The 23,884-nt window shown below is 47.6% G+C and overlaps 1 protein-coding gene across 50 annotated transcripts in view; it reads left to right on the top strand.

The window, feature by feature from the left end:
• Nucleotides 1-23,884, top strand: part of SORBS1 (sorbin and SH3 domain containing 1) — a 226,724-nt gene that overhangs the window by 183,606 nt on the left and 19,234 nt on the right. For 26 of the 50 annotated variants that reach the window (XM_045853881.1, XM_045853882.1, XM_045853885.1 and 23 more), the window contains 8 exons: nt 1,629-1,801; nt 4,462-4,547; nt 7,856-8,023; nt 11,879-11,925; nt 15,200-15,314; nt 15,455-15,580; nt 17,132-17,326; nt 18,733-19,506. In XM_045853881.1, the coding sequence (XP_045709837.1) occupies nt 1,629-1,801; nt 4,462-4,547; nt 7,856-8,023; nt 11,879-11,925; nt 15,200-15,314; nt 15,455-15,580; nt 17,132-17,326; nt 18,733-19,506 (1,684 nt within the window). Of the gene's footprint in view, nt 1-1,628; nt 1,802-2,331; nt 3,808-4,461; nt 4,548-7,855; nt 8,024-11,878; nt 11,926-15,199; nt 15,315-15,454; nt 15,581-17,131; nt 17,327-18,732; nt 19,507-23,884 lie in introns of all 50 variants that reach the window. The other 24 variants (XM_045853929.1, XM_045853899.1, XM_045853902.1 and 21 more) reach the window with 4 other exon arrangements.

Genomic DNA, 23,884 nt, shown 5'->3' with positions numbered 1-23,884 from the left:
CTGTTTCCAACTCCTGGGTTCTGCAGCCGCTTGTCCCAGACATCCATTGGTGACGGGTTATGATATACGTGGAGCTGGAGGGTCCTGAGGCCCCAGGTGCTATGCTGTACGAGCCTCCACAGCTACCGGGAAACGCTCTGTAAAACAGCGGCTGAGCGTCCACTCTGGGCGGCGCTCGGAGCCACGGCTCGGGTTGTAGCCCCGCTGCTCCGCCGAGCCACGCCTGCGTAGACCTGGGCCCCAGTGTCAGAGGGGCTCCTCATCTGAAAATGGAAAAAGTAGGTTTGCTTGTGAGGGTTAGAGAGAACGTGATCGTCAGGCACTTTGCACAGTGCTCCCCACATAGGACATCCCACCCGGTGGTGTGTAGAGTTGCTGTTGCCATCATTATCTGTGCCCATGGGGCCCCAGAGGCTGCATGAGCTGTAAAAATAGTCCCACTGTGATTGATGGGTGAAGGGACGGAGATGGGCAGATGTGCGATAAAGCAGACGCAGCCCAGTGTGCCTTGTAGAACAGTGTGGGGGAACGTGTGGGAGTTCTCTATTTTAACTCCTTTCGCATTTTCTATGCACTTGATAATATTCATGATAAAACATGGGGACGAGGAAATTCCACTAAGCTGTTGACATCTTTGGAGCTGAGAAATCTATATTGATCCCAGCAAACTGAATTCAGTAGCCTTGAGAAGCAGGCTCGCAGAAGCCTGAGTGCTTTTGCGCGGAAGAGCCCTTCCCCTGTCTGAGTGACTGTGTGTCCCTGTGTCAGGGTGGCTGTACGTGAGGGCACAGAAAACGGGTTAGGGGAAGGGCGGGGTTCATTGAATACGTGCTCTTAATTTTTTCTGTGCCCCACCTCATTCCAAAAAGGATTTGTGGTAACTTGCAAAAATACCTGGAACTTCAACGAGATAAAAATAAATGAAAGGTAGATCAGTGAAAGAAGGATATACGTGTCATCACGTTCTGAATATACATTTTGAAAGACGTGGGTGCAAAATGTGGCTAGCATAATAAAAGCACAGAGAATCCCAGGTTCCTTTTTCACTTGGTGGCTGATTTTCCTGGAGACTCAGGACAGCTGGGTTTCCTCTTTTCGTGGTTGATTTTAATGCTCCATCAGCCGAAGAAAAGTAGCTGAGAAAAATAATCCAAGTGATGGACTTGAAGTCACCAACACTGGCTGGCGACATGTTGGAGGCCCCCCTTATGCCCTTGACTGCCCCATCTTGTGTGCAGCCCCTGGGCACACTCCCCCCACCATCCCCGCCCAACCCTGCACCCCTCCTCCTCCCCCACCCCCCTCCTAGTCTCATCTCCTGCCCTCACTCCCCCAGCAGCATTTCTCAGTTATTCTTTGAAAGCACAAGCGCAGTCATCTCAGTCAGGGCACATTTGCTGTTTGGAAATGATTCCTGAGCATTTAAGGGCACCCTGGGCCAGCCTTGTCTGTCTAGCTCCATGTCTAAATAAAAATGTCCTTTAGAAAGGGTGGTGCTTGATTAGCTAGAAAGTGTCTTTCTTATCCTTAGCTGGAAATGTGCATTTTAGAAAAATGTTAAAAATACTAACATCTGTTCTTTTTTTTTTCCCTCTTCCCTCTTTCCTTTAAAATTACATTGTTCTTAGTATATATTCTTCCAACTTCCACGCAGTGAAGAGGGAATCAGATGGGGCTCCCGGGGACCTCGGGAGCTTGGAGAACGAGAGGCAGATTTATAAAAGCGTCTTGGAAGGTGGAGACATCCCTCTCCAGGGCCTCAGTGGGCTCAAGCGACCCTCCAGCTCGGCCTCCACCAAAGGTAACTGAGTGAAGCCTCAGGCCTCTCGTCTGTCTACCATAATCGGGGTGCCTCCTAGCCACACTGTTATCGGGGTGTTGGCAGTGGGTGAACCTCCAGCTACTGGGATAACTTCTGCCTTGTTCAGGTCCACTTCCAGGCTTTCGAGCCTTCTTATGTCCCTTCCGCTAGTTTCTCACCGGCCATTTTTCTTTCTGGTGTTAATAGTTTCCCTTCCTGTAAACCCCAACCTTGCTCTCTCTGAAACATCTCTCTCTCTCTCTCTCTTATTTTTTTGTTCTGATTCCCTTTTCTTAGAAATTAGCTGAGCTTTAGCCCTTCCTGACTCTAGCAAGGTGGCCATTTTTTCGTTGCATCTTTGCACCTGCTTTGCAGCATAGATTATTTTGCTTCTGGACATCAACTGGAAATTTTTTAATAAAAAGAATCCTATTACAAATGAGCATGTTACCTTTCCTTTTTTTTGTTTTTTTAGCAGCTTTCAGCTTTAACCTAATGGGTCTGTTTATTTTATTCTGCATGCTTTCCAGTGGATCGTAAAGGTGGGAATGCTCACATGATTTCTTCATCTTCAGTTCATAGCCGAACGGTTAACACTAGCAATGCATTAGGCCCTGTGTGTAAGCACAAGAAACCCCTGTCCGCTGCAAAAGCCTGCATTTCGGAAATCCTTCCCTCCAAGTTCAAACCCAGGCTCTCTGCTCCCAGCGCTCTTTTGCAGGAACAGAAGAGTGTCCTGTTGCCATCAGAAAAGGCTCAGAGCTGTGAGAACCTTTGCACTTCAGTTTCTTTGAATGATTCCAAAAGAGGGCTCCCCCTCCAGGTCGGGGGAAGCATTGAGAACCTGCTCATGCGCTCCCGGCGGGATTACGACAGCAAGTCCAGCAGCACCATGAGCCTGCAGGAGTATGGCACCAGCGCCAGGAGGCCCTGCCCTCTCTCGAGAAAGGCTGGGATGCAGTTCTCCATGCTCTACCGGGACATGCACCAGATCAACCGAGCTGGCCTCTTCCTGGGATCCACCTCCTCCTCTAGCGTGCGCGATCTTGCTTCCCACTTTGAAAGGAGCAGCCTGGCCTTGGCCAGGGGTGAGCTAGGCCCCAGCCAGGAGGGCCCAGAGCACATCCCCAAGCACACTGTCTCCTCTCGCATCACGGCTTTTGAGCAGCTGATTCAGAGGTCGAGGTCCATGCCGTCCCTGGACCTGTCCGGCAGGCTGAGCAAGTCTCCCACGCCTGTGCTCTCCCGGAGTGGCCTGACCTCGGCCCGCTCTGCTGAGTCCCTCCTGGAGTCAACCAAGCTCCGGCCCAGGGAGATGGGTGGGATGAACCCTGGAGGGGTCTACGTCTCCCCAACATGCAGCAATATGGTGGACCCCACCTTGGGCTTCAGGGGTCTGGCACCTGTGGAGCCCCTCTCCATGTGCTCTGACGAGCTCGATCACTGCTCAAACGTCTCCAGTGACAGCAGAGAGGGCAGCAGTGGCAGCATTCATGGGGACTTCCCCAAACACCACGTCAACAAGTGCAAGGGCACCTGCCCGGCCTCATACACCCGCTTCACCACCATCCGGAAGCATGAGCAGCAGCAGACCTCCAGACAGCCCGACTGGCGCCTGGATCCCAGAGGGGACAGGAGCACGCTCCTCAGGAACATCTACCTGATGAGCCCCCTCCCCTTTCGGTTGAAAAAGCCCCTCCAGCACCACTCTAGACAACCTTCCCCTGGAGACTTCTCAGGCCCACCGCTGGGCCGGAAACCAGACCTCCCCAGTCAGCCCCATCAGGATGAGCCCCGCTCCAGGGGGAAGCCCTCGGTCCCCAAACGCTTGTCTTCGAGACACACCATGGCCAGGCTGAGGCGGATCTCAGAGCCCCCTCAGGAGAGACCCATGGTCCCCGAGGACTGCCCCAGGGCCTTTAGTAATGGGAACTCTGTGCCGCACTCAGACCGCGGTCTGGACAGAAACAACAACCCACAGAGTGAACTGGGACCATCCCTCGGAGGTGGCATTTTGTGTATTTGCCCAGTCTCACCTCACCTGTCTCTCCACCTTGCTTGCTCTGTCCCCTCCTCCCGTGTGCTCTTGGTGCTCATTTTCTGGTCCACCCTTTGTTTTCTGTTTGTTTTGCTTGGCAATTAACCATGGCTCGTAGTGGCTGCACTTCTTTAAAAACAAAGCCCCCATGTCATTTAGACTAACCACCAAACTCTGTTTCGAAAGAAAAATTGGCCGTTTAGCTCATCTGAGAAATTTGCTCATTTGAACCTCTGAGCCCCTTGCAGTTTGCACCAACCCCAACTCACCCCGTGGTTTTTTGAGGGGCAGCCTCTCTCAGTGGCCCTGTGTGTGCGTGTGAGTGTACAGTGTGTCCCTGTGAGATCCTGCACGCCTCTTGGCAGGGACAGTTTTCAGAGGTCCTCTCTGCTTACCTTTTGCCTTCTAATGAGTTTTCTTTGTATTATGCTAGTTCACAAGTAAGTCCAAAACGTGGGGAGAACTTGTTTTGTTTTGTTTTCCTTCAGAATTTGATTGTTGATCATTGGTCTCAACAATTGTAAAAACCTGAAATTTAGAAGGGATGAAAGGTGAAATCTTTTCCCAGTCTGGTTTCCCACTAAATCTTTGCCTGTTTTAATTCTACTTTGTTGTTTTGAAGATTCAGAATCACCAAGACATTTTATACCCGCTGATTACTTGGAATCCACAGAAGAATTCATTCGAAGACGTCATGATGATAAAGAGGTAAGTGCCATCTCTAATATCTCTTGGCCCTCACACACGTAAACATATGAAGGAAGGAAACGTTATAGATGCCTGTCAGACAGGTGATGTGGCCTAGCAACTGGCAATGTCAGAAGTAACTTTGTATGTGACATAGGCTTAATCACTCCCCTTTTGTTCCACTCTTCCCAAAAGTGGGAGTGATGGTCCCAAGGCGCTGGGTTCTCAATGTTGTGTCGAGCCAGTACTGCTGCACAGGAGGTTCAGCAAGAGGTTACGCACCCCGGATTGCTCTTTGCTCTTTCATCCCTCCCCCACCCCCTGCCTGATTATTCTCTAGGGAAATCCACCCACACACTCTCCTATACTGCCCACCACAAAGCACAGTTCACATTGGGAAGGATGCAGAAGGAGAAAAAGGAAACTGGAAAATAATAATGACCATGGTCGAATGGTCATTATGAAACAATGTGAAGTTGCCTTTAACTTAGAAGAAGAGAGACGCCCCAGTAAATGTTGGTGAATGCCCACCAAGAACTTCAGGATGCAGCCATTTCCTTACAGCTACCGACATGTCTTATACTGCAGTGGGCTGGAAAAGTAATGCATTTGGGGATTTAGGACAAGGTCATTCTATGTATCAGCTAAATGGACAAAATCATGAGCTTCTGCTATAATACAGTGTTGACGTGAGACATGTTTTCTAGGTGCTGCAGTCCCAGGAGAAAGGGTCTAATAGATTAGACAAGCTACGATGCCCATTTTCCTGTAATGAATTAAGAGATGGAAGAATTGCTTTGAAGAGGTAGCCTGAGGGAGAGGGTGTTCATGTCTACACACTCTTCCTTTCCCTATAAAGTCTGAAGCCCTATGTTGTTCTGTTTCGTTGAGTGGTTTCAGAGTTTCGGTGGGTTTTCCTTAAGGATTTAGAGTAAGGCCAACTTTGAGGAGAGCTAGATGATCATCACTGCCAGGTGGTGAGACAAAGGCCAGGAAAGACCACAACTCTCCCCTCTCCAGGCACCGCAGACACTGTTCAGTAAGGCACTTGCACGGGTCCCGGGGAAGAAAAGAGTGGGAGGATTGATGTACAGAATTATGTGTAATAACGAGGTGAAAAACTCATGGACAGTGAGTGCTCATAAGGCCACAGAGCAGATTCATTCTGAGTCACCATCCCTGAGGTACCAGGTTCCCACCTGCACAAGCCCAGACTGCTATGCTGGAAGACAACATTCCAGATTACTAGTGTGAACCGTAGTGCCCACCATGGAAGGTTTTGTGATAGAATTCTGCTGACTATACAAGAGGCCTGTTTTACTAAGCATAGCTACTGATCTGTTAAGAGGTACAATCAGAAAGGGAGCATCTTTTTTCCTGAATAACACTGGCTCAAAGACCCTTAAAAACTTCATGTCTTTATCCATGGTTTTGGCTTATGCGGTTAAACTACAGGAAGGATGGGTTTACTGAGATCAGCTTCAAGCACTGGTTTGGGAGCTTTACTCCATTCCCCGTCCACTTTCACTGGGTTTATGTAACCTCTCCAGAGCACCAGAGGTATGGCCTCAAGCATTGGTCCATTCCCACTGATACAAAAAAAAAAATACACTTCCCAGCTAGTGGGGTGTCAGTCCTGGCATTGTTCTATGCAACTGCTGTGTTATTAACATGGATGGTAATCGTATTTCAGGAAAAGATAGTGTGTTGGTCCTGGAAGAGACATTAGTAGTCATCTAGTCAGTCCCCTTGTTTCCTCCAACAGGGCAGTGCCTTGCCCAGGGCCACACACCACGTTAACTTGTACCGAGTTAAGAGGCCAAGCTAGAAACCAGGCTCCATTGTGCTTTACAAAACACTTTATGTCTTTTCTTCTGTAATTGTTACAGCAATGTAGCTGAGCACTGGAAATCCTACAGCCATTTGATGAATTATTACTTTATTATTTGTAGACCCTGAAAAAAGAGGAAAATGGGTCCCACTGTTTTTTGGGACTGTCACTTGAGGCATTTAATTACCTGCTGGAAAAAGACTAATGTTTTATTAAGAATGTAAGAATTACCCATTATAGTTAATACTTTTCATATAAAAATTTTAATCTTAAGAATGTATGTTTGGTATGGAATAAGAAAACATTAAAATTCTATTCCATAGGGCCATTTCAATAGGCAATGAGGAAATGCAACATTTGGTAAAATACATCATTGTTTAATTATTTTAAAAGAACTTTAAAAATGGAAGTAGATGACTTATTTCCTTAATTTGGGAGAGGATATTTCTTCAAAACCCAAGGACCATTCTTTTTAGTTTATCTTCTATATTTATATTCTACATCATTCACTTAAACTCAGCTTAATTTCACCTAATGAAGAAATAGTTACATTTAAAAGTGTAGCAGGAGCCCTGGCTGGTGTGGCTCAGTGGAATGAGTGCTGGCCTGTGAACTAAAGGGACGCAGTTTGATTCCCAGTCAGGGCACATGCCTGGGTTGTGGGCCAGATCCCCAGTAGGGGGCAGGTGAGAGGCAACCACACATTGATGTTTCTCTCCCTCTCTTTCTCCCTTCCCCTCTGTGTAAAAATAAAAAAATTAAATCTTTTTTTTTTTCAAATGTAGCAGGGAAGTAACTGATGCTCTCTGTCAGTCACATACCTAGCCTTGTGCTAAGACCTCCTAAAAATTGTATCCAGAAAAAAGATTGGCTGTTCTAGGAGAAGGGGTACCATATTTTCTGAAATGGGCAGCTCCACTCTGTCAAGTGTATTAGAGTAACAGACATAGGAAGCACAAAAATGACCCATTTGCCATAGCCCCCACAGAATAAAAGCCCATAGCAGGTTTAATAGGCCTGATGTGGGCAGAGGAGTCAGCCAGCCCTAGTCGCGCATGGGGACACTCTGGGGGAACTCACCACTGTTTAAGTGAGGTAAAGACAGTGGTTCCAGCCTCCTGCCCTCAGCCCAGCGTGCTTATGAATGCCCTGGATTTACCCCTGGGTCACCTGGCCTTTGCCACCCATGTATAAGGAAGCAGGAGGCTTTGGACTGAGCAGAGGGATGGGTTGCAAACAGTGTAACTCTGGAATTCATCCGTGCCTGTGCCCCAGTGTTCCCCAGGCTTCTCCTGTGCAGGGCTATCTCCTCCCCGCGTGGAGTGGCACGGAGGGGTGGTTATAGCAGGACGTGGTAGTTGTGGCCGTAAAGCCCCTGAAACATCTAACCCTTTCCTCCCTGTTGACCCAGCACCTTTTCCATAGTAGCTTTTGTTGGTAGTTTTTCGATGCCCTGGATCAGATGATTCACTGCCCATTTTATGCGATTTCATGGCAGAAACTTTTAGCGGACCAGAGACGACTTAAGCGTGAGCAAGAAGAGGCCGATATTGCAGCTCGGCGCCACACGGGTGTCATTCCAACGCACCACCAGTTTATCACTAATGAGCGCTTTGGGGACCTCCTCAATATAGACGATACGGCAAAAAGGAAATCTGGGTCAGAGGTCTGTTTTGGTCGCCTCGATCTGCTGCTTGACCCAAAGCCATATTTGCCTCCCCTCTGTAGGCCAAATTAGCCCTCCACACAGCATCTATCATCCTGGCTTCCCTTAGGCTTGCTTTGGCTCTCTGTGGCTGGTCAGTGGACATGAGTCCCATCATGTCCTGCGCTCTGTATGTTCAAGCATGCCTGGCTGTGGGACCGGGTCTGCTGGCAACACCCCTATGCATGCCTAGAGCATCGGCTGCCTTCATGCGTCCAGTCCTCCACATTCTGCATTTCATCATGATACTGTGTTGCCTGTGCATTCTGCCTAGAATCCTTTTTCCTTAGTCCACGTGCATTAGTAGCTCTGGTGCGGACTGTGACAAGATTCTTTGGAGAGATGGTTGAAAGAAATTATGTTACGAAAGTTAGCTAGCGATGCATTATTTACACTGTCCTCAAAATTTAGTGACATTAATATTGAACTGTCAGAGAACAATACTGCCTCTCAGTCTTTTACAATGAATTAATGAATAAAGTGTTTGGTAGTGCCTAACCCTCGCTGATGAATTTTGAAACCCAAAGAATGTTGCAGTTAGGGTAAGCTATGGTGAGCGTTCTTTGAGAGACATTTCTTCGGTTCCCTTAATTTTAACATTTCTCAGCTGAGATTATGAAACTTAATATTATAAAGCAAACAAAGAAGCACAAACCCTTGAAGTGATTTTCTTCAGGCCTGGCCTCCTACACTGAGGTCAGCGTGTCGCAATCCCTGTGCTGGCCAAAGGCTGCTATGTGACCCCTCAGTGACCCTGCTGAAGGTTAGCTCCTTTTAGGAACATGTGTGTCCGGGGCTTGGGCAGTATGGAAATGAGTGACACCCAAAGTATGTGTACAGTTTTATAATCTTTCAATATAATAGTAGATTAATATTCATTTTATTGTCTTTTTGAGTGACAGAGGCAACACTGGCCAGTTGTCAAATTCTTGTCTGGGAAGAAGAAGCCACGGTCGAATAAGGAAAGCTAGGGAGGGGAAGGAGACTCTAAAGTGATGCAGGGAAAGAAAATGTCATGAGGAAGAGGCAGAAGGTCTCAAGTGTGAATCAGTAACCAGGGAAGGACAGCCCCTCAGGCCTCATCGTACCCGCCCCTGTTCTGAAGGCTCTGAGGATGGTTGGCCCTCATTCCCAGGCCTGCCTGCTTGCAAGTGATGGGGAATACAGGAACACACAAAGGCACCCTAGGCCTGCAAACTCACACATGTGGGCAATGCATATGAATGAAAATGCAACTGAAGTAGAGTAACCACTGACAGAGGCCAGCAAACTGCCTTACCCGCTCTGCCTCTCATCTAGAGCTGTGATTCTCAGACTTGAGTGTATCAGTATCCCGTCTGGGCTTGTTAAATAAGCTTCCAGTTCTGGATAGGGCCTGAGAATGTGCATTTCGAACCACTTCCCAGGTGATGTTGGGGATACCAGTTTAGGGACCACACTTTGAAAATCACTGCCTTAGGTGTTGACCAACAGACATGAGAAAATAGACACCAACAAGTCCCAGGGGCACCGGGCTATGTGGACATACTTCAGTAGACTTCATTAAGTAGACTTTGGCCCACGCTAGTTCTGTGCAAGACCCTGTGGGGAGGCAGAAGCTAGACTCAGATGACGCCCTTGGTGAACTGGTACTGTAACGGAAGAGACACCCAGTTCTCTCTGTTGTGGTGAGTAATACAGTGCTGTGGGAGCCAGGTGGGTCCGTCCTCAGGGAGACACAGGAAGATAAAGAGGGAGCCGATGCTTTGTGCAAGCAATGACAACTCAGGTAATATATCTTGAGATCAAGGGGATTAGTGTTTCTCAACTTTGAGTAATATATAAATTCCCTTTAATGAGAAAAGAAATTTCACCAACCCCCAGTATTAGCCTAAGCCAATTTGCAACTTAAATGGTAAAGTACACACCTATACAGCTTTATTAATTTAATTGATAGGTCATATCATTTTTCCTGAACTCAATTGCCACTCCTCGTGTGAATATGGTGCTGTTTGGGTACAAATTTTTAAAGTTCACACAGCTCTACAGCTGTCATGGGGTGACCACCAATTTATTGGAGTCACTATGAAGTTTGTCCTTACAGTTTTGGTCATTTGGCCTTCTCTTGTGAACTTGTCGTTTTTCTCTAACCCCACATCCATCCTTGTGTTCGTCTACAACTGATACATTATGCTCTTAGGTTGCAGACGGACACATGCAGGCACTGAAATTGTGTGGCATTGGTTATAAGGTCATCGTTCAGTTGACCTCTAATATGTGTGTGTGTGTGGGTAGAGGGATGGAAATATCAGTGTGAAAATGCAAAAAGAAAATAAAATAAAAAATTCCATGAAGAATTCATGGCCCTTAAGAAGATCCCTACAAGACCCCACCTTGAGGATTCCTGGTCACTTGGTGCATATCACTGAGGGATTAGGATCTAAAACTAAACCTGATGAGGTTTCTAAATACCATTTTTTCTCTCACCTGGGGTCTCCCATTTTCCCCTTCTACTTGGGCCCTGCCTCTAATATTGAAGGGGAAGTGTGTGGTGTAGTTTTCATCACGTCGTTTCCCTAGACCAGAAAGTCATGGGGTCAGAATTATATTGGCAGCTATAAACAGCTTGGTCACATGATTTCTCCCCCCTACCCTTCTTTAAAATAAAAAGTTAATTAAAATAACTACTTTTTTGTTACAACTTTTTAGTTGTTTTTCAATTACAGTTTTCTGCCTCCCTCCCCCCCAACCTAAAATAACTACTTTTAATGGTAGGGGAGAAAGATCTGCAAATACATGTAAGTAAGTGAGTAAGGTGAACTTGTTGTGTTTTTTTGTTTTTTTGTTTTTGTTTTTTTGGCCAGAACTGGAAATGAAGAAATTCCAGACAGAGAAGGGAGTTTAGACTGAGGTGTAGCAAACAGACTTGCCTGAGGGGAAGAGGAAGAGTGTAATAAGAGATAAAGGCTGTTAGGTATGAGTTGGAAGAAATTACCCAAAGGCCTTAACCCACCTCAGTAATTGAAATTTGATCTGAGAGACGGTTGAGAGCCTCAGCCAACTTCAAAGCAAGGAAGTGATGTGATGGAAGTATTTGAGGAATGTTATTTGTGCTCCTGAGTGACGGTAGATTAGTGTGACGAGCAGTGAAGTCAAAGGAAGCTTTGTGCCTGTGAACTAGAGGCCAGACCTGAGCAGGGCTGTAGAGGGATGGATGGTGAGGGAAGGTTGGCGTGACTGAATGACAGACTCGATGAAGAAGGGAAGCCTGGAGCCGAGGGCAATGGCCAGGCCTGGAGTTCTGGAAGGAGAGGGCTCCCCTATAGGAAGGGAAGCCTTGGGGAAAGAATGAGCTCAGGGTTCACTTTATCTGGCTTTTTGGATGAGCTCACAGATCACGAGAAACGTATGGAGTTGAAGATGAATCATGGTTTTTCATCCACTTGCAGATCGTAATTTAAGTCAGGCGAATGAAAAACGTAAGAGTAAGACAGTGATAATTCCTCAACAGTAAGACTTTTGGCTGACTCCCGTTTTGTTTTTTAATAGCCATGGTCAGCTATGGGAAACTATAGCACTGGAACTTTGGGACTATCGTAACCATCTCTTCCCCAGATCTGGCCCTCCTCAGGGAGAGTCTCATGCATGACATAGTTGACCAAACATCCACCTAGTGTTCTGCTAGAGTCAGACAGTGGAATTGGCCCAGATGTGTACGCCAGAATGAACTGGTTAGACTGAATTTTTCTGCTTTGCTTTCTGGAAACTTGTGAAAATGTGTCCTTTCCATTGTACATGAATTGTGATTTTTAACTTGACATTGTTTCTTGTATTTAGATGAGACCTGCCAGAGCCAAATTTGACTTTAAAGCTCAGACACTAAAGTAAGTGCCATTTTAACTGCCTCTTTGAAACACAGAAGTTCACTTATAGAGAAGAGTTGGAGAAGGAATAATGATCAGTGATTTATGGGGTTTATCATGTGCCGAGCACTGTTCAAAGGGCTTTACACTGTATTGCGGTGTTGCATAGGTTACACTGTGACCCTCTGAGGTCGGTACTACTATTTTCCCTTTGTGTAAATGGGGAAACTGAGGAACTGCAAAGTTAAGGAACTTGTCCAAGCTGATCAGTGATGGAGTCAGGATTCAAACCCAGGCAGCCTTGTGTCAGAGCCTGGGCTGTTCCCACTTCGCCATCCTGCCCTCTCTTACATCGAGATTCAGTTTGCTTGATTAAGTGGTGGCTCAATCCAACCCACCCTTTCCATGGAAAGAACCAGAGTCAGTCTCTAGGAAGATAACTTGACCAGTTTTGCTACAATATCCTGAGAAGTTAGAGGCTTGTAGGAACCCACAGGAGACCAACGTTTCTCTAAGTATGTTTCTCTGTAAAATATTTCTCAAAAAGAGTCTTCCGTCATAGAAGTGAGTCTGGGACCACTGCTTACCATGGCTATACCTCCCACGCACCCTTGAGCAGATGCGTTGCTACTAGCATATTACTGGCTCTAGAAGTCTTTCAATGAAGAAAGAAACCCAAGTAGCTTATTTAACCCAGTGTCACCTACATTTAAATGACCAATAAACCTTTATATTCCCCATGGAATGAAATTTGGGGAATGCTATCAAAGACAGGGGTCCAAAAGGATTAAACGGAATGAATTTTTTAAGCATGGATTAAAATGGGCAGTGAGTTTTCATTGGCAGCAATGGCCAGCAGCCGTTCCGTTGTCTTGCCTGGTGATGAGGGGGAGTGCTTCCCGCCCTCAGAAACCGGGAACTGCTGTGTGGAGGCTGCTTGGCTGTGATCTCTCCCAGCACAAAACCAGGCCATGGTTTCCAGAACCTGGGCACAAACCTGGTGCCCTTGGGTATGTAATTGCTCTAGTCCTTTAGTCTATCAGCTAACAAGAGGTGGTGGCATCATGTGCCAAAAAGACTGTGGGCTTTATGGTCCCGACTCTGCCACTTACTGTCTCTGTGACCATGGGCAAGTCACCCACCTCCCTACCTCAAATTTTCTCATCTGTAAAATGGGCATAAAAATGCCTCTTAATGCTTGGCAGAGCAGCCAGGGTAATATACCTATAAAACATTTTGCACAATGTAGCAAGTTAGTACCCCCTTTTTTTTAACCAGAGAGGATAACAAAGATTTATAGATTAATTTTTAGTTTAATCAAGTAGATGCCTTCTCTTCTCCCTTTTTATTTCAAGTGAGAAAGGTCCATGTAATATTCATCGAATGGTGCTGTATTGATAATATTGCATTTAGCTAGACTTCATTTTTAAAAGTGTTAAAACATTTTTTTCTTTAGAGCAACCCTGTCAAATAGAACAGTGAGAAAGCTGAGGTAGACTGGACTTGTCACCACTTAGCAACATGGCCAGTGCTGGAGAGAGGGCTGCTTGCTCCTGACTCAGTGCTTTCATCAAACTTTTTAAAAAGAGCAAATGGCAGAGTTTTTTAAATATCTTCAGTCACTGGGTTCTATTTTTTTTTCCCCATAGTATATTACTCAAACAAGTGTTCTGTGGAAACACTCAGTCCAACAGATTCTTTCCCATGGAACTTCTCTGAGCCTCTACTCTGCTAACTTGTTACCACTGGGCCTCATCATGTGGTTCGTTGGGAGATCAGGGTGTGGTCCACAGTGCAGGAAAGGATGGCAGTCCTGAGCACCCCAGGGTGCATCTCCTTTGACCATGAATCACACCTCCCCCTCTTGAGGGCTCTTCTCATCTGTCTTTATGGTGGGAGCATTAGGTGCCCACCTGCCTGCAAAAGTACAAGTCACGTAGGGGAGCAGCATTGGAGCCTGCAGACCTCCAGCACGGGTGGAGATGCTGAGGGCCTTGCTCATCGTGTGTCCATGGTGGAGTGTAGAGGGAGGGGTGATTTTAGAACACTACCAAGGAGGGCTCTGGTAAAAATTTGGCCAAAGACATTCCTTCTTTCAGAGACAAATGCCCCGGATCCCTTCACGGGCCTCTTTAGTATTAGAAGCCTGCCCACCAATGTGAGACTCACAAAGGCTGCCTTGTTCTTTCATTCAGCACAGTGCTGACTTTGTGTAAAGTTTTCCAGATGTGGCCCCATTGTTTAGCCAGCATCTCCATACCGTGGGACTTCTGGCACACTGCAAAGCAGGCACAATGCCCCCAAATTGCAATCAGAGACCTTTCTTTCCAGGCACAAATGGAAAAGATCTAGGTTATTTTTCTTTTATTCAAGAAAATTTCAAGTTACAATTTTTGTTCTCCTTTTAAGTTCTCATTTTGTGTATAAGTTTTCTTTGTGTTTCCTTTTTATCCTTAAAAAAGGAGTCCAGATTAGAAGTTAACATCATCATTATTAAGCAAACAAAGGGATGGACATGGAAACGTTGGAAAAAGCATGAAGAACATTTAAAAATCTACTTTTCTTTCCAAGATCCCTTTATGGTGAAAAGGAAGAGAATTTACAAGTGTTAACCATATGACAGGCACTGTGCTGGGTGTTTTATTTGTAGTTTGTTGCTGAATTCTCCAACAACTTTGAGTTAACTCCTATTTTAATAAAGTATCTCAGAGATATTAATGTTTTTGCCCAGCGTTCCGGAGCTAGTAGATGGTATGACTGGCTTTTGAAGCCAGATCTGCCTAATTTTAGAGCCTTTCTACTACACAATGACAGGTGGTGAAATGGGTGGGTGGGTGGCTAAATGGACAGAATAGTAGAGGATATTAGCATATGAGAAATACTGTGATGGTAATTTAAAGTAGTGGAGGTTGTGAAAGTATCTAGAAGAAAACATGTCATCATTTAGCGAACATCAGTTAAGACTGTTGAGTGTATTGCTGTGTGTTAGATAAACATTCTGAGCATAGAACAGCATTCACAAAAAAGACATGAAAAAACCACAACAAATAGGCTTCTGAGCATTTTCAAGTGCCAGTCCGTCTGAAAATTGACATCCCTCCTACAAAAGATTGGAATAATGCCAGTGTGATGTAATTTTCCATCTAGTAGGGTTCTTATGCCCAAATATGGAGCCCACTGTTGTGTACTGTAGTCCTCTTGACCCCACTCAAGGTCTCTTCTCAGTGAAGAACTACGATTCTTAATCTTACACATATTGGAACATCTGCTAACATGCATGACCCTCTGTTGACAGGGAGCTTCCTCTGCAAAAGGGAGACATTGTTTACATTTATAAGCAGATTGATCAGAACTGGTACGAAGGAGAGCACCACGGCCGGGTGGGCATCTTCCCGCGCACCTACATCGAGGTACCGCAGCTCCTTCTTTTTCTCGGGGAAAAGCCCGGTGGTGCCCAAAGCACCATTTATTTACCGAGACCTTGTGTTTTGTTTCCTCCTTTTTTCCCATGTCCCCACTTTCTTCTCTTTTACCTCTTTCCCTTCCTCAGCTTCTTCCTCCCGCGGAGAAGGCTCAGCCCAAAAAGTTGCCACCGGTGCAGATTTTGGAATATGGAGAAGCTATTGCTAAGTTTAACTTTAATGGTGATACACAAGTAGAAATGTCCTTCAGAAAGGTAAGCCACCCGCTCATCCTGTGCTTCGGGGCCATAGTAGGTGGCACTGACCTCACGGCAGTGTGGCACTTCAGTAACACCTTGAAGATGCCTCCAGTCAAGGGTAGCAGGGAGGACAACTGGAGAATTTTCTGAGGTGAGGTATTTTAAAAATAAGCCCTAGGCTAGTGTCAGAGTTTAGCTACGTTGAGTTCATTGAGTAGAAGCAGTATTTCTGGAATCTGAGACCCCTTTTGTAAACTGTATCAGTCAGCATTTATTGAGCACCCACGATGTGGCAAGCACTGTAGAAGTGACTAGGTTTTACATTACAGTGGTATGGCCTTGTTGAGAAAACCAAGTTTCTTGACACCAGGAGAAGTTTGAAAAACTCTGAAGTCAAAAGTCACAGTTTATCAACTGTGTGGCTTTTAGGGACTTAAATCATTTTTCCGAGCCATCATTTCTTCATATATAATTTGAAGCTAAGTGACTCTCAGAGAGCTGTTGTAAGAGGATTAAATGAAACCACAGAGGTGAAGCTCCCAGCATGACATGCGGCATCCAGTCGGTGCTCAGCTGACAGGAGGCGCCAGTGTTACTCTCACTTATTACTGCCTCTGCGGAGCTCAGCGTGCTTATTCTGAACACAAGTGAGCGGTGCAGGGACACTGTTCTTCCCAGGAATTCAGACACTCTCTACCTGTCACATTCTCTGGCTTGCCAAAGTTAATGAAGTTACTACTTTTTCTTGAGGATTGAGGGAAGCAAGCCCATGCCTTAGATAAAGGTGAGTCCCTTATAGAAGAGACAGACCCTGGAAGCAGCCCAGCTGCCCAACACCAGGAGACCAATGATTGAGTCAGTGTGTGTGTGTGTGCGCGCGCGCGCACACGAGAGGGTGTCCACACTGGTCCGTTAAGCTGGGCAACACTGTTCAGAATGTAGAATTACATTTCTTGATAAAGAATGAGGCTCACTGTATGTTGTTAAGAATAAAAAAGCAAGTTGAAAGGGAAATACAATGCATACTCAATTTTTATAAGAAAAAATATGTGCAAGTCTAATTCACATGTGTAGAATTCAATCTGGGAATACATATATCAAAATATTAATAGTTAACCCCGAGTGATAATAGTATGGGTAATGATCATCTCTGCTTTATGTTTACTTATGTTTTAATTTTTCTATAATGGTACAGGAAAAAAATAAAGTTACAAAAATGAAGAAAAAAGGAAACTCCTCCCCCTAAAACTTTTGCCTTCGAGAAGTTTGCATGTCTGTTTTGTACTCAGTGAGCCAAAAACACTACACTTGCCAGCTAGCTCAGGGGAATGAATCTGACCTTCTCCTTTACTGAAATATTTCACAACCAAGCTTAACTCCCCAGCATCTAGGTAGCCTTACTTCTGTTAGTATCTCCTTCCCAGTGAAATTCATTCTTTCCAGGTCTAGGAAGGTTTTTGGAGCATACAATGTAATGAACCAGCAGGACGGCACAGTGTGCAGGCAGGGCCTCAGGTGTGCTGAGGCCTGGTGGGACAAGGACCTGTGCCTTGCTGTGTCTTACAGGGTGAGAGGATCACGCTGCTTCGACAGGTGGACGAGAACTGGTACGAAGGGAGGATCCCAGGAACATCTCGGCAAGGCATCTTCCCCATCACCTATGTTGATGTGATCAAAAGGCCACTGGTGAAAAACCCAGTGGATTACATTGACCTGCCTTACTCCTCCTCCCCAAGCCGTAGCACCACCGCGAGCCCACAGGTACCTAAGCTTCTCGTCACTGGTTTTCGTAGTCACCGTGACAGACCCACAGTGCTCACGGCGCATGCCTCTTGTGGGTGGTTCTTCAGCACTGTGATCAAGAACCACCCTCAGCAACTCAGAGTGTACACACCAAGGTCTGTTTTTATGCATACAAATGGCATTTTTCACATACTTGGCTGGAGAAGTATTATCTCAGGGGAAAAGGAAGAGCTTAAGGTGATTGCTCTGGGGATAAGATGACCAGGGAAAGAGAAGTAGGAGCCTTTATCAGTGTGTCCAAAACCCTGTACTGGGAGTACCCAGTGAACTGGTGGTCGGGGTACCACTGCTGTACCAGACATACCATGGCCCCATACGGTTCTCTTACTCACCTTGTTGGTCAGGCTGGGCCTGCAGAAAATGAAGACCCAGAGTATCCTTTGCAAGCAGAAACCAGGTTGAAAATGTAACTGATAGCATCTCTGTCTACACTGGGCTGAAAGAAAGAACGATTATCATAAAATGTTTGCTTTCCTGAACGTTAATTATGAGCAAATTTGTTTTAAATATAAGTTACTCCAAACCCATCCCCACTTTCCCAAAGCCAAGAGAAAATGAGGACCTTGGACTCAGGAGAGGCCTGGTAGGGTGACTCCCGTCGAAGAGCCCGGCCACTCTGCCATTGTAAGTTGTAGGGAGGATGGCCAGAGGATGGAGAGCAGGGCCAGGGACCCAGCATGACAGCCGGATGGGGCCTCTTTTCTCTCATCCTCACATCATTTTCTCCTCCTCCAACCTCCCACTGCTGACCTGGGAGATGGGTATTGGCAGGCTTCCTGACCACCAAGGTCCATGTCTTATGGGGTCAGGGTATGAGGCTGGTGCAGGGTATTCTGCTTTGCAGTGTGGGGAACTCAACTAGATTCTTTGTCTGACCGTAGCCAATCAAGACTACCAAACAAACCGACTATGCTGCTCATACTCCTCTCTGGAAGAGAGTAAAAGCCCAAGGGAAGGCCAGGGCAGTGGCAGGCCATCGTTTTTTCCTCTCGGTTCTGGGTCAGGGCTTTGGGTGTGGAGGTGGTCGGGTGGGACAGGGTGGGGAGCTTCCAGTGTGTCCCTTTGAAAGTCCGGTTCTGCGAACCAGGCCGGCGCCATGTGTGGCTGCCCTGAGGGGACCGGGACCCTTCCTCCCTTCCCACTTGCTTCTTCCATCCACCCCCGCCTGCACACAGTCACACACACCCACACCCACACCCCAGTTTCTCTCCAGCCCAAGCAGTTTCCTTCTGGGACGCCAGAGAGTCCCGCTCGTCTCCATTTCACCCCTCTCCTCATATCCCTGTGATTATTCCCTTCCTCTCTTCTCTATGCTGACTCTATACCTTCTGCTTCTTTCTTTTGTTTTCCTTTCTCTTTTTAAGTTTCCCAGTCACAGCAAGCTCATCATACCAGCCCCCTCATCTCTGCCTCACTCCCACCGAGCTCTGTCCCCTGAGATGCAAGCTGTCACCTCTGAGTGGATCTCGCTGACTGTGGGGGTCCCAGGCAGGCGATCCCTGGCTCTGACGCCGCCTCTGCCTCCTCTGCCGGAGGCTTCTGTCTATCACACTGACCACCTTGCCTCGTTGGCAAGGCCTAGTCCCTCCCTGTCCTTCAGCCTCCCCCTTTCGAGTTGGTCAGATCGTCCCACCCCACGCTCGATGGTTTCCCCACTGGCCCTTCCTGCCCCCCACAAAGCCTATTCCATGGCACCAGGTGCCCAGGCCTCCCTTCACATCAACGGTGACAGTGGCATCCACGTGCCACCTTCAGGTTTCCAGCAGGACAGCTACTCCCAGCCGCTGCTTGGGAGCTCTGATAGTGTCATCTCGGAGCTTAGCAATGCCTTTAACAGCCAGGGTAAGTGGCAGCCGTGGCGAGAAGAAAGCAGACAGTATGAGAGGAAAGCAGAGAAGGAGGCAGGTGAGAGGTACCCTGGTGGACCCAAGATCTCTAAGAAGAGCTGCTTGAAACCATCAGACGTGGTCAGGTGCCTGAGCACCGAACAGAGACTCTCAGACCTCCACAGCCCAGAGGAGAGCCAGCCCAGCAAGCCCCTGGGTAGCCCTTTTCCGGGAAGGGAGGCTGAGCAGACAGAGCCGCGTAAAGGTGGCGAGCAGGCTGAGTGGAAGGCTGCTCGGACTGGTGTGAGCCAGGTAGGCTGCAGCATGACGTGTGTGCCTTGGCGTCTCAGGTGGCAGGGTGGGCCAGAGGTCTCACCCACGGTCCATCGACAGAGGCCTTGTGGATGCCAGTGAGACCCACTTGCTTGTCTTGGGAGCAGAAATACCACCCAGGAGGGAACAGAGGGGTCCTCGATTAAGGTGTCGGGCCTGGGGAAAGTCAGAGGCTAAAGACAGGCTCTGCTTTGGCATCTTGAGGTGATTCGAAAGCTACTCCCACTTTGGGTACTCCCTCGCCTGCTGCAAAAGCCCCTGAGAAGGAAGGAAGGCCTTCCTCACGCCCCATTCATGCTTTGTAGATCATTTCAGTTTGCTCGGACTAACACGGCTGAGAGCACCAAGCTTCGGTTTGGCTCAGTGTGGTTTGATTTTGTGTGAGACACTCTGTTGCCATGGCCCGTGGCGCTGTGCCCGGCTCCGCTCCGTCAGGTCTTTGTCCTGTCTCGTGTCCGTGTGGGTGCACAGGGCCTTCGCTCACTGAGGAGCCAGTGTGTCTTGGTTCTGGGAGGAGCGTGCAGGCCCGGCACTGGGACCTTCACAGGTATGGGGTCCTGGAGTGGGCATGCCAGGTTTTTAGGTGAATATTCCATCTTCTCCCTGAGTCAGCTACGAAGACTTTACAGTTTGGACCAAGGTGAACCCAGAGTGTTTTGGGAGTTGAAAAATTCGGGGTTGGGGAGGGGAGATGAGCTTGACAATTAGATCATGAATCTAATTTTGCTAGGCTGTTCAATACCTCAAAAGTCAAAGACTTTGGCTACCTTCTCCAGAGGAGCTAGGTTTGAATGCCTGCTTACCTCCTAATGTCTAGGGACTTGGCAGTCACTCCCCCTTTCTGAGCCTCAGTTTCCCCGTTTCTAAAATGGACATGATAGCACCTACCTCACAGAGTGGTTGAGCGGATCCCATGGAGTGACGTGTGAGAAGTACTAAGCACAAGGGCTGGGAGCGGAGCAGGGCCAGCACTTTGCAAATGGAAACTAGCCATCCTGAGTGATCTAGAGCTGCTTCTGGAACTAAGAACATTCTAGAATATCTTTAGAACCAGATGGAATCCTTGAGGATGTCTCTCCAAACCATGTATTGTCTACTGTGTACAGTGCCCACCATAGACTATGCCTGGTCTCAGACCCACAATCCCAGTTTCCCTTTAAAGTTTCATTTATTCACTCAACAAATATTTATTCAGGACTTGTAGACACCAGCCTCTGGGGAGGCTACAGGGATCATTGCGTCCCTGCCCTTGAGGAGCCTAAGTTCCTCTGAGTGGCGGGCACAGTGGGGCGTCAGACTGCAGTGAGAGAGGGTGCCTGGAGCCCACAAAGGCCTGAAACACAGACAAGGCAGGACCTCCAGCTCCAGCCTAACAACTGGGAGAGGGGGATCGCTTGCTGCAAGGAAGGAAGGTGTGGGGCAGTGGTAACTAATCAGGCTTAGCCTCTGGCTAGCAAGCCACTTAACCTCCCCAGCCAGTTTTCTTCTGTGCAGGGCAGTCCCTCCCTCAAAGGGTAGTTGTAAGGATCAAATGAGGAGGTGTGGTGCCTGATGGGGGAGAGGCTCCACAAAGGGATTGTTGCTGCAGCTCCGAGTGTGGGGCCAAGGGAAACAGTAATACCTGGGGAAGGCTTTGCCTGGTAGGTACTCCTGGAATGTGAGTTCCACGAGGAAGAAGAGGGTGTGTCCAGTTAAGGGAAGAATGGTTCACTGGGGAGATGTGGTGAAGTGGCTCATGGAAAAGAATTAAATGTCCCTGACACAGGAACAATTCTGTAAACATTCCAAGTGAGTATGTGGTGGCCGGAGACCTTGTTATTGTCAGCAGTGAGTCATAACGACCTGATTCCAGGACCCAGTGTGTACAGGAAGTGTGCGTGGTGCCGGAGCTCGGGGGTGGGGTGGGGGGCGCGGCGCTTAGGGGTATGCACTTCTCGCTTCCTAGGAAGGGTAGGAGAGGAGGAGCTGGCAGCACAGAAAGCCAGGCTTGTTGGAAATGGTTTTTCCTTTCTTGGTGGGCCTCCGAGACCCCACGTGTACCCCTTCCAGTCCCCTCCCTTTCTCCTGCTCTTCCAGCATAAGCCCCTTCTCCATGCGGGTGCCCAGGCCATGGGCCCAGGCCTTGCTCCCTGTTGACAGGTAAAGGGTTGTGAGAAAGGGGCTCCCGCCCACACACTTCCCTTCCTGTCCCCTTCACTTTCCCCTCCTGTGCCTGGGAATAGGATCCCTCAACTCAGGAGATGGGGTCCTTCAAAAGAAGCTTCCTGCCTCTTGAGACCCTCTTTGGGTAACAGAGCTAAAGATGGAGAGGACTTAAATGACAACTGTTCTTTGGTGGCCCATCAGGATGATGTGACCTCAGGCTGAGTCACTTATGTAGATAAATGCATTCCAGGCCAGTTTGTGTTATCAGGAAAACTGCTGGCCACTTGCTGTGGGGAGCTGAACCAAAAGTTCATACTTATTTTAGTTGTTGGGAAGCTAGGTTGAGTATCCAGCCAGAGGGAATTTTCCCTGAGAACCTTAAAATAGCAGACATTCTGAGAGGTTGTGATCATTCACTCTCCCATTCAAGCATCAAGGACGTTCCAGGCACTGCTCCGTGCTGTAAGAGATACAGAAGGGTGAGCGGTATCAGGGCCTCTTCCTGCTGCTCTCAGGAGAGCCTCTCATTCACGGGCTCCGAAGCACCATGTGATGGGCTGTTCAGCTAGCCAGCCAGCCTTACCTTCCAAAGCCTCCCATGCTGTTTGCCCGGGGTAATTGCCACCTGCCCTACACTTCTCCTCTCAGAGGACGACGTCCTCCCACCCCTGCGAGGCTGGATTAAGTGCTCTGACTTTGCTTCCCCAGCCCTCTGCACCTCACCTATGGGGACACTTCTTCAGCTCTCGGGTATCTGTCCCTTTGCTTGTCCATGCCGCAGTGAGTGTTAGCGGCCCAAAGTGAGAGATCCCCCCAGGTGGATACCTGACATGGAAGGCGCTCAATGAATATTTGTTGAGTGAAAGAAAAGATTTAAAAAATGACTGACCCCAACTAAAGGAGTGTATGCTCTCCATTGGGGAAATGACATGTTCACAAATAATTATAATGCAGACAGAGGAGGAGAGTCACAAACAGCTCACTCTGAAAGTTCAGGATGGGGAGAAATAATAAGCAACAGGAGGGAGAAGGCGCCATCTGGAAAGACTTCATAAGAAAAGTGTATTTGACCTGGGGTTTAAAAAACAAGGAGTTTTGCCCTAGCTGGTGTGGCTCGCTGGATTGAGTGCTGGCCTGTGAACCGAAAAGTCATAGGTTCAATTCCCAGCCAGATGCCAGACAGCGTCCCACACCTACCTAGGTTGCAGGCCAGGTCCCCAGTTGGGGGCACGCGAGAGGCAGCCAATGGATATTTCTCTTGCACATTGATGTTTCTCTCCTTCATTTTCTCCCTCCATTCCCCTCTCTCTAAAAAAATAAATAAATAAAATCTTAAAACAAAACAAAACAGGGAATTTTATTATAGGTGAACAGTAAGAGGCTGGCATTCAAGGTAAACAAATAGCCCAGCCACAGTACAGGGGCGGGGATGTGAAAGGGGGTACAGGGAATGGTGAGCTACTGGTTGTGGTGACACCTATAGGGTGTCTGCAGGTGGGCAGGAAGGGGTGGTGTGGAGAAGAGGCTGGAGCAGAGCCTGGAGGGGCTCGCTGGCACCATGGTGAATGTTCATCAGCACCTCCTGACAGTGTGTCTAATCAGTTTCCTCACTGTCACGTGACCTTGTGACTCTGTTGTCAAACTTACCTTTTTGGTCCTAAGTCCCGCTTTGCTGCTTCCCTTCTCCTTCGTCACCTGTCCTGTGCTCCTCGCCATTTCTCCACGAAAGGGTTTGACTCTCCACTCCTTTGTAGCCTCTCAAGCTGACATCACACAGGGCCCATCACTCATGTTTTTAGGTGTATACTCTCTGAACAGCAGGAGGGGTGAGTCAGGTGGGCGGGTACCTAGGGGAAACTGAGGTTGAGCGGGAAGAGCACCGTGCTGACAGGATGCCTTGTTCTAGCTCAGCTCTGCATCACTGTTGTGTGTCTCTGGGTGAGTCACTTCCCTTCTCTTGCAGCTTCCCAGTCTGTAAACAAAACATTCAGACAAGAAAACTGAAGTTCTTTTTACCTTGTTATTCTTGATTAGCTAAAAATCTGTGTGCATTTCAGTGGAAAGGAAAAAAAGAACAAATACCAAGAATGGCATTTATTATAGACCTGCAGACCTTCTCAATCAAAAAGGGAAAGTTTTCCCTTTTATTATTTAAGGGACAGCTTAATTAATTCGACAAAAACATACATACAAAATGCTTTAGAGTTAAGAA

The sequence above is a fragment of the Phyllostomus hastatus genome, unplaced genomic scaffold, assembly GCF_019186645.2.
Source record: "Phyllostomus hastatus isolate PE091 unplaced genomic scaffold, TTU_PhHast_1.1 phas_scaffold_1066, whole genome shotgun sequence".
NCBI lineage: Eukaryota > Metazoa > Chordata > Mammalia > Chiroptera > Phyllostomidae > Phyllostomus > Phyllostomus hastatus.
Note: the sequence above shows the minus strand (reverse complement) of the source record. Positions and strands in the feature narration are given on the sequence as shown.